This window comes from Gymnodraco acuticeps, unplaced genomic scaffold, assembly GCF_902827175.1.
Source record: "Gymnodraco acuticeps unplaced genomic scaffold, fGymAcu1.1, whole genome shotgun sequence".
Classification (NCBI taxonomy): domain Eukaryota; kingdom Metazoa; phylum Chordata; class Actinopteri; order Perciformes; family Bathydraconidae; genus Gymnodraco; species Gymnodraco acuticeps.
The window spans coordinates 281219-292500 of record NW_022991766.1 but is presented as its reverse complement, the minus strand read 5'-3'; the positions used below and the strand labels follow the sequence as shown (position 1 = coordinate 292500).

Here is an 11282-nt window from a genome sequence, read left to right as displayed (position 1 = left end):
TGTTATCAATGCCATTTTGTTTTCCAGTCTTTAGTTAGATTAAATGAATGTCCATTTGGTCTTAACTCTGGGAAAGCCAGTGTGTTTGGGGAGTCTAAGAGAAGGCCCAGAAGCTGCCATTTGAAGAAGATACATTTAATTACTGCTAATATTCCCCTGCCAGATTTTGAAAACTGTTTTGTACAGAAAAGAAAAGTCATAGGGAGACATTTAGAAGGAATCAGTTTTAAATACAATTCAAGAAAGTCATCTCTTGCAACAGGCAACACTTCCAGATCAATTCTGCTTTTGCAATATTCTTTCACATTTTCATAATTTGATTTGATGAGATTTATTTCGAATGTGTAAAACAATAATATCAAAAAATAACAATTATAGTGAAATTTAACATGAGAATTATTATAGTATACAACAGTAGTGTCAAATTGATATACAAAACATATTACTGATTCTAAATTATATATAAACAAATGATGTACTTAATTACACATCCGAAAAGGGGAGTTTACACTTATTTAATCCCACCCCTTCTCCCAAAAAGGGGTGTTTTTTTTGTACTTTTAATATCTAACAATCACATGGGTGAGGTAGGGAAGGTTGATGGTGGAGGGAAGGGGAGACTCACCTGGGCAAGCCCCCTTTGGAAAAGGATAGTCTGCTAGAAAGCCATTGGCGTCTCGCAGGTGAGCGAGCTCGGGGTAATAGCATTTAGCTAACGTCTCCACCGTGCTCCAGACAGGGACCCTGCCGATGTCTCCTTTGGGGAGAGGACAGAGGGACCCGGCGGACCCCGGCCCCCCTGTGGCCTCTCCGGCTCGGATATCCTCTGCCTGCTCCCCTAAAGGAAAGGGAGACACATTCAGGTCCCACATCTGGAGCACAGCAGCAGTGCGGGCGCCAAAGCATACTCAGCTAATCACATGAAGGAAGCCTGAATGATGAACAGAGGCTGCTCTGATCTAATTTACTGCTCCTCTCTTAAGTTAGCATTGAGAAGGGTTTTGCTACAAAATTACATATCTACCATTTAGAAATATAAGTGACAACTAGCAGGCTAACAAAGATTAATGAAGCAAAGACGTTAAGCCAACCAGAATCAAGGAAACCAAGGGCATCCATTGACAATGTGATAAAGGTATACTTCACTATAAGCTATTTCAAACCATTTCATAAGCAACCTATTCAGAGTCCTTCAATGTAGCAGAGAACAATGTTAGTGATTAAACTATTTGTAATTTTATAAGAATTGTTGCTATCACACGAATCACATTTGAAGATATTCAATTTTTTCACAAAACATCTTACAGAGATGAATCAAGCACACACTTGTTAGCCAATGAGAATCATAGTCATTCATTGACACTGTGGTGAAAGCATTCTTACTATCATTTTACCTAATTGAAACAATGCCAGGACAAATATAAAATCTATCCCTCAAGCTAGCACAGCACAATTTCAGAAAAATACAATTATTTGCCATCAGACAAATAAGATTTAAAGATTACATTTCTGAACAAAATATCAAACATTAGTCATTAAGACTCCTAGCAATAAAATATCACAGGATTGATCATGCAAAATGACACAACTTTAACATCTTTCGCAGAATAGACCACCTACAATTTGAAGGTATTGATGTTGAATTTGAGGTAGTGATGTATCCTTCTAAATAAAGGATATATACATGTATGGACTGGACTGTTTTGGGACCTCCTTTGTCATTTTATTACTTTAAAAAAATATGAATTGCACTCTGCCATGAGCCTGCATTGTATTCTATCCATGCCCTGTGGTTCACGTTCACATATCACTGTGTGGGTATTAATAACAAGAAATCTCCTGCATCATAAAATATCTATGAACCCTGTCTATTTTGTCAGCCATGGGTAAACAGAAGATCGATAAATGTAAGGGGATCGTTCTTGGCCATAGATCCACTCCCCAGCCTGATTCTCATTTTGAGGCAGAATGTAAATCAAACGACAGGAAAAACAAAACGTTCTGTCTCTCTGTGTCATTCCTCCCCAGCAAGCTGTTTGCCTCCTGTCTTACAGGGTGTTTATTTGTTTTTGTTTTGTCAGAAAAGCTCACCAGAAGCCAAAATGAATATGAAAACATCTGCATAGGTGTCCCTGGAGGGGGCCACGTGCCGCTCTCAGAGTTACAGCGACCTGAAAATTCATTTGCCACACAGACGATGACAATTTGAATGGAAAATGGAACATGAAGCTATTATGCACTCTGCAGTCATTTCCAGGGAGCTGCCGACGTCCCCTGATGGTGCTGAACACGAGTGGCAAATTGAAGCGTACGAGAGCAAATGATTTGTCAAATAAAGATGAATAGCTGCTACAGTAGGTCACATAAAGTTATCATTACCTGGGTGTAAATTAGCAATGCAAATTTAGTGCCTGAAATAAAAAAACTCACTACATTTGATTGTGTTGTGAGCTGGATTTATAGTGTACACGTCTTGTTTTCATTCCTCTCATTATTATTTTTAATCTGCTGTGGTAATATTCCTATCAGGTTTCACATTATGGGTTTCTCTGGTGCTCAATAATAGTAAAAATGGTAATGTTATCCCTCTAATATTCCTTTTGGGGCTTGGACAGGCTTTAATCATGAGTTTATGGTGACAACATCCCCATGATGTATCTGATGCTTCTATAAGGTGCTCACAGCAAACTGTAGCACCTCTGTGGCCCTTTATAGGGACTTTATTGCACTTAATGGTATGTTTTGTAAACCTCATATGATTATCTGTCCTATTCCTATGGAGAGTTTATACGATGGTTGTATTTAATTGGTCCTTTTTGATGCCTAAAACTATGTGTAGCCTTACGGGTCACATGCTGAGAGCGAGGCCTGTTGTTGCTCCCAGCGGCAGGTCTGGCTAAATAATACTGCATTAGACGGCTATTTCAGGCCATCTGTGAGCTAACTAATGGACCAGGCACAAGCACGTTCAGAGGAAACCCAACATGTAGCAGGAGGCTCCAGACCTGCCAACTGCACAACAGCTTCGCCTCAGAGGGCAAAACGCTGAGAAATATATGATACAGTGACACTTTAGCAGACAGTCTAAGGCTCAAGAGGGTAAAGAAAAAGATATGCATTCAGGTTTATTCATTGGTTTTATAATATGGACTGTAAGCCATAAAGGGCAAGCAATTCTGTAATAATTGTGCTTCTGTGGTCTTAAAAGCACAAAATAATCTGGATTTTAAATCAACATTAATCAGAGACTATAGTTATACTGTACTGCTTTAGGTATATTGAAATTAAATAAATGGAGTAATCCATGATATTCCTGTATTCATATATATAGTATATGGCACACAAATGTATTCATTGTGTCTTTATATTAAGCCAATTGTGTATTTTGTGTTAAATCATGAGTTAAAACTGCTGTTTCACTGCAGTAATTTATCAGTAAAGGAATAAGGCAATATGATTGTAAACAGTATATTTTACTAAGGGTAAAACATTTAACGAATTGAGCTTAGTCAAACAAAAAAAATATGTCAGAATTAAACAGATAAAAAGCTATGTGTAGCTCATGGAGCTTTACTCACAACATTGCTGCCAAGATTTGAAATCCCACGAGATAAAACGCGACTGTAGTGAAAGATGAAAATAGGTACATTAACGTATTTGTGTTGCTCTAAATCCCGATGTTAGGTTTTTTAAAAAAAAACGGTTTAAGTGATAAAGCAGCGTTTGTGGTGGAACATATTTAAATTCCCAGTTTTGAATATGTACATAAACGCATCGAAGTATTTGTGTCTACAGTATGCCTAGAACAAATCTTGTTCCCAAACAAATTTAAACAAAAATGATCTGGCTTTTTCTTCTCCTTCTTAAAAATGAAAAATAAAATGTGAGAATACTGAATCTGCTGCCTGGGTAACACAATTTAGCATAACACAAAATAAAACGCTACCATGGAGGATGTGTTTCCCGTAATAAAAGCAGCTATACTTAATAACACTTCTCTGTGACAGCGCCTCCCTTCCCCACTGCGGATATTACCTTTGGAGCAATCTAATAAATATATCCGCGATGGATTCTAAAGGGGATATTGAAATATAACATGAACATATATTGCTATTTATTACACTATATGCGGGACAAAAGGCAGGGACACTGTCTTCTGTCACACAGAGAGTCAGCAACACGGAAACGTGAAGAGGAAATAAAGTCACATGTTTCTGTGTGCGGCCATTAGCAGCCAGAAGGAGATCTATTGGAGAGAAACATTGTTTAATTATGTTTTTTATTGAAGCTACGTGGCCTGTAGAGCTCCATATTATTGTTTATTTCTACCATGTTATTATGATGATATGTTATTATGGTTATCATTATGGTTATTGTTATTAATATTACATTATATGTTTTGTTTGCCCGTTATGCATGACTTTGGTTTTACATATAATGTGAATCAACGAACTTTTTGAACATGTTCTTCAATTATCATTTATTAAATAACTATTATAGCCTTTATTTTGTATAATAATAGGCTTAAATACAAATAAAAAATGGAGTAAAGTCAAGTCACATTTTGAATGAGTAGAATGAGACAGTACGAGAGATCAGATAGAGAAGTTACTGTCACCAACATAGGCCTATTGCTGCTATTACTGATAATTAATGATGATAATTATGGGTTAATAAAAACGTCACATTTGCGGTGAAACAAGATCAAATAATGTATATAATAACTGCCATATGATCATGAGTAGCCTAATTACAGAGAGGAGTTGGTGATCAATAAACCAAGTAATGGAAATACAAGTCTTGTTTTTTTCTTCTGAGATGGATTAAATGATTCATATTGCCCCAAAGCGTAATCCTCTGAAACAACTTCTGGTGATTTATAACCTGAATTTAGGCCACAAGGACGCGCGCGCCAGGGTGAAAAACGAGTCTGTTTTGCAATTTAACTGGTTTCTTTTACATCTTGCGCAAACGCACACACATACACACACTCACACGCACAACTCCCATGGCTGCCAGAGCTGGAAGCATTTGGCTAAATGTTTAGCTGTTTAAATCTGCAAGGGGCCGATTTTCTCCTCCGGTTTCAGCTGGACAACCGAGGAGAGGAAAAAAGAAAAAAAGAAACAGAAACAGAGAGACATTTAAAATGGTTCTCTGCCCATCAGGATGATAGTCCATTTGATTTACGGCCTTTTATAGGAAACAGAGCAGGCTAAATCTGGTCTGTGTGTGTGTGTGTGTGTGTGTGTGTGTGTGTGTGTGTGTGTGTGTGTGTGTGTGTGTGTGTGTGTGTGTGTGTGTGTGTGTGTGTGTGTGTGTGTGTGTGTGTGTGTGTGTGTTGCTGAGGATCAATACAGTGGAAAGATATAAGCTGTGAAATAATTACAGCGACACAAAGCTGAGAGAAATTAAACGAGAGGCCCTCGGTGACTATGAGCAGAATTGATAAGCCTATTTACACTGTATCTTTTTGCAGTTGACATATCGTCCCCCAGTATTTAATAATTAATCAGCTAGAAAGAATAGTGAATATTTAATGCCTGGAGAAGTGGTGGTGGTGGTGGTGGGTGAAGGGGTGAGAGGGGTGTGTGCGTAAATCCATGATGTTCTTCATTTTCATCTTCATAAGGATGAGGTCATGAGAAAACCCCCTCCTCCCTAAACTAAATTAATAAAGATAGAACAGATAACAATATAAAGTCTCATTGCCACAGGAGACATGGTCTTTCACTCACGAATAATTATTCTAAGTTACATCTTATGTTATGCTATTTCTAACATCTTTATTTATTTTAATTCAAATACAAAAAATATGGCTTTTTTCAACATCTGGCAAAAGGAAACATATTAGTATTAGAGTATTTTGGCTGCCACATTATTATTTATTTCGATAATGTTGTGCTGTACTTGTCAAAATAATTAAATGAATTCAATATGGAAGCTTTAAATGCCTAGCAAAAATAAAAAGCACTGCATAACAGATGCTGTAAGTGACAGTGTTTGAACCTAAAAGAAAATGCAACCATGAGCTAGAACCCATTAAATGAAATGTAATATAACACAGACTATTTCCACTTTAGAATACCACAGAATTACATTGTATTGTGAAAAGAAAATGCATCCTTAATTTCTGTTTATTTAAAAAAAATTATTTTTTTTCAGAAATGAAACGAGTCTAATGGTTATTCCACTAAACGTTTTGAATGGATAATCCCCAATATTAAAGTCTTCAAATCAGCTGTATTAATGCTTTGTCATTACATTTATGAACTGTATTTTTAAATTGCAGCTGGGCAAATTAAAATTAAGTATCAGAAACAAAAAGGATTTTACTTTTTAGTTTTTTGAGAGCTATACATCATTATTTAGTTTGTATCTCGAAATTGAAGCAAAAACGTATTATTAATGGAAAACGTGAATGTTAATAATAATACAAATACAACCTGTTATCTTCCACTTTTGTATAGATGTTAACCTGCCATATATTATTACTATTATGACTCATCTTCCTGTTTTCTCAATTGGCTCACAGAAGAAAAAAAATAAAATCATTCATCCTCATGAAAAGCCGGGCAACGTCGTTATCCGTCATCCGCTGTAAATGGAGAGTGATGGTCCAATACTGATTCATCAGCATGTCCATGTCAATCCCTCCTCTCGTTCATCACACTGCCCTTCCAGCTAATAAAACTGACTCTGTGTATGCATGAGATGCGTTATAGATTACAAGCTAAAGATAAAATCAGCTCCTCTCTGTCGAGCTATAGGCCAAGTTTAATCCTGTACACTTCATCTTTTAAGGGACTGTTTCACGCGTAAATGGCAGAAATTCACACCTGTAAGGTCGTATGGGAAATACACAATAATGCTACTCTGCTTTGGGTTGATTGATTATGAAGTGGATGCAAATGAAACACAATAGGAACATCATGGATGCGTAAATCCATTATGTTCTTCATTGTCATCTTCATGGGGTCATTAGAAAAAGACCAGAGGAACCACCCCCCCTCCCACCCAAACTAAATTAATTAAGAGAATAAAATATATAATAATATAAAAGTCACATTGCCATAGGAGACTAGTTCTTCACTCACGAATTTAATGTATACTTTTTAAAACGATATTGTTGTATGTAATTTCAAAGCCATGCAACGAGAAAAAGTACAGCTAATTTAAAATGTGGCAAAGGGAAACAGAAAATAGGCATTTTGGCTGTCACATGACGTTATTTTGATTAATGTGAACCGTACCAGTCAAAATAATTAAAAAAATTGAAACTGTAAATGTCTCTCTTTGGGACGATTTATGAATTAGATGCATAGGAAACACCAATCAGACTACAGTTGTTGCAGGATAACGAAGGAAACTATTCTTATATGTTCTGTCCTTGTCTAACAAGGAAACACTTCACTAGGGGCTGTTTTACACTTAAATGTCAGACATTCAAAACTGTACCGGAAATATATAATAATGCTACTCTGCTTTGGGTTGATTTATTAGGAAGGAATTTGAAAGTGCTTGACAACACTCTGTATAATACTCGGAAACACAAATCAGACAGGTGTTGCAGGAGCACAAAGGAAACAATTTGTTCTACATGTTAGATACAAAAGTATGGAAATAAAAGCAATGCAAAACAGATGCTGTGTACGGTGTTTGAACTTAAAACAAAAATGAAACCTGAATAACTGTAGGGTTTATTTCCCTGAGGCAAATGTAAAATGTGTGATATTGGGATATATAAATAACCTTTGATCGAGTTGTTACCTGTTAGTCTTTCCTTGGCAAACCTCCTACTGCTCTCCATCCACGGGAAGGTGAAGTTCCCCGCGTTCCCCATCCCCATCCCGGCCATAGAGGCGATGCCGGGTCCGATGCATCCCGGTTGTGTGGAAGGGGGCGGATGCGGCGCTGCTGCTGCGGGCGGCGGCGGAGGGGGCATGGGTCTGTGCGCCGGGACCCGGATCACCCCTCCGGCGCCGCCCGAGTTCACGTTAACGTTCATGTTCATACTAACGTTCATGTTCATGTTGACATTGTAGGAGCCGGCCAGCCCCGCCGCCATGGAGCAGGCCGGGTTGTACACGCTGTTGTACCCGTTGCTGTAGACATTTGGAGCCAGCGCGTAATCCGGGTCTCCGGTCCGGTTTGGCAGCATGCAGCCGCTGGACTGATCCGAGCTGTTGAGGATCTGGTCGATGCCGAAGCTGATGGGCTCATGCTGCTGCTGGTGCGTCTGGTTCACCTCCTCGATCCCGGTGTGCTCCATAGTTTTTTTTAATCGGGGATGTGTTTCAATATCAGTGTAATTTTGTCATATGATAATGCACGCCTCGGGAAATCTGTGTGTGCTGCAGTATTTGGTTTTCAAGCATCGACACAGGTCTGTTCTACTCCCAGGAAACCAATAACGTGTCCGGTGCTATCCAAAATCTTGCCATTATTTTTGTCCAGCATTGGGATCGGGTGTTCCCTAAATGAAATGCCTATCCATCGCGCTAAGAAAAAAGCGTATCCATCTTTAACATTGTGCTTCTCCCAGTGAACTACACACAAGGCAGCCTATCAGCAGGAAAACAAAAAGCCAAAATCCTGAGTACTTACAGACACAAATCCGTGCTTTTTTGGAGGGGAAGCAGTTCTCTGGAGAGGCTTGATGCGCTTTGTTCGCCTATTCTGGCAGACACGATCCATACGCAGAGGGCATGGTAGGATACCCAAGCTCGTCGCATGAAAATCAAACCACAGACAAAACAAAACAAACCCAAAGAGGCGAAGAGGAAGCGCTGACCTCGCTGCTGTGGATATTAATTGGAGGTGAGAGCGAAAGATGGCTCTGTTGTGCTGAATGGTGAAGTGCGTTTCAGCAGGTGAGACAACCCTCTGCGTAAAAGCTGCCATTCGGTCATCCCCTCGCATCCCTCCCTTCTTCCCTCCCTCCCTTCCCTCCTCCTTCTCCTCTGTAGGGCAGTTGTTTTGCTCGGATGTCTTAAAGAAGCCGCAGCTTTCTTTATTTTATGAAGCTTTCCTGGTGTTAAACGGGAGGTTGTGCGCCTTTTAGCGCTGCTGAAGCTCCGGGTCAAGCTGTTTTCAAACTGGTTCGCGCATGTAAATACGGAATACAATCAAAAGAAAAAATAGTTATGTCTAATATTTAATATATTATTTTCAGTTTAATATTCAACGAGAAATGCATGTATCTACCATGTCAGAAAAATATATAAATATATAAGAATCAAATGAATTGTTTATGTTATTAATTAATTAGTTGTTGTATGTCCTTTGTGAGTTTGGAAATGGGAATTCGTATTATTTATAATTTATTTTTGGGTTCCTTTTCTGAAAGGTTTTCCTGTAAGGTTTGCTATTTTTGGGACATTTAAAAGTTTTAAAAAATAAAATAATAATGGTATAGCGCTTTTCCTGGTGCCCACAGACATTAGAGAAAACAACAAAACGAAAAAAACAATACAAGTGCTAGTTTTGTATCTTCATTGTTATGCATTGGGTCATAGCCATTACATTTAGGCCCCTGGACACATTTTCTATAATAAGATTTAGTTTGGTGACTTTCCACCTGAGAAGGCTCCCGCATTTTGGACATGATTTGTTACAGAATTTGAAATCCGTGTAGAAAGCATCCATTGAACACGGGTGTATTTATGTGTGTTCTCACTGTCTGTGCAATTAAACCAGCCACATATTCACCTATCAAGAGTTTCCCAGCACACCAGTTTCCAGAGCACCAATATCCTGATCAATGCTCACTGAGCGAGTATAAAACAAAATGGTAAGCTGCACATCATGCTGCAGAATGGGCCTGAATGTTCTCCTTCATTTTTAATGGCAGGTTACATAAGTACACTGTGTCCTACAAGACAGTGGAGCAGATTTATATATGTATGTGTGTGTGTGTGAGAGAGAGAGAGAGAGAGAGAGAGAGAGAGAGAGAGAGAGAGAGAGAGAGAGAGAGAGAGAGAGAGAGAGAGAGAGAGAGAGAGAGAGAGAGAGAGAGAGAGAGAGAGAGAGAGAGAGAGAGCTGCTGCTGAAGCAATAATCTGTTGCACACATTGAAGCCATAAATCCAGTGATATTGACGGGAAGTGTGCACTGCAGGCCCGAGTTAAAGGCACTATAAGGTACATTATCACAAAGTAATGAAATGTAAAGCAACCATTAGCATATGTATCGAAAAAACATATAGACTCATGAGCAAAATGAAGATAGATAGATGGAGAGATAGATAGATGGAAAGATGGAGAGATAGATAGATAGATAGATAGATAGATAGATAGATAGCTAGATAGATAGATAGATAGATAGATAGATAGATAGATAGATAGATAGATAGATAGATAGATAGATAGATAGATAGATAGATAGATAGATAGATAGATAGATGGAGAAGATAGATAGATAGATAGATAGATAGATAGATAGATAGATAGATAGATAGATAGATAGATAGATAGATAGATAGATAGATAGATAGATAGATAGATAGATAGATAGATAGATAGATAGATAATTAAACAAATAAATAGCAGCTCCAGTGACATCATGAAGCCAAACGTGTTGCTGATTTGCACAAATTATTTAACCTCTCCCCGCCCGGAGCGACGACTCGGATCGCCGGGGTCTCAATTCAATAAAAATGAAAAATGTCTCACAATAAAAGCGCGACACGGGGAAAAACGAATTTAATATATCACCGTTTTATTACGCACTTATTTCACTTTCCCTGCGAATAAAGATATCTCTCAACTGCACAAGGTGGCTAGAGGGAAGCATAAAAATCAATTGTGTGAATTCGAGGCCATATCAATAACGTGCGGGGACGAGAGGAGCTGCTATTAGGCCTGTTTATATTTGCGCGTTACAATAAAATGAAAAGGGAAGAGAGGATGCACCGAGCCGCAGATCAGCTTACTGACAAGGTAATTGGCCGTTTATGCAAAACCAGAGAGATCTATGGGCCGGAAGGAGAGAAATAATGTTCGAAAGCATCTCTGAGACAACACATCTCTGCCTGGGATCACTGTGCGCCACCTTAAGCGAGACAAACCAACACATGGGTTTCCAAACTTAACCATCAAAACAATTCAATATCTTTGTAAGTGTGGATCAATCAGCAGGCAGCAACGCAGCATTTAGCTCCAATTCAGTGGAGAATGACCTAAATTAAAGGTTAGTTCACGTGGAGGAATGGCTATTATTGTGGCACAGTATTGGCCTATATTCTGTGACACTGTATATTTGAGTTAATTGTATAATCCACA

The 11282-nt window shown here is 38.5% G+C and overlaps 1 protein-coding gene across 6 annotated transcripts in view; it reads right to left on the bottom strand.

Annotated features, from left to right (window-relative positions):
- tlx2 (T cell leukemia homeobox 2) overlaps window positions 1–8872 on the bottom strand; it is a 14531-nt gene extending 5659 nt beyond the window's left edge. For 4 of the 6 annotated variants that reach the window (XM_034199397.1, XM_034199399.1, XM_034199398.1 and 1 more), the window contains exons 1-2: window positions 7771–8872; window positions 626–838 (exon numbers count right to left, since the gene is read on the bottom strand). In XM_034199397.1, coding sequence (XP_034055288.1) covers window positions 626–838; window positions 7771–8272 — 715 coding nt within the window. In that variant the 5' untranslated portion in view covers window positions 8273–8872. The remainder of the gene's footprint in view (window positions 1–625; window positions 839–7770) is intronic. The other 2 variants (XM_034199401.1, XM_034199400.1) reach the window with 1 other exon arrangement.
- Window positions 8873–11282: the final 2410 nt, after the last annotated feature.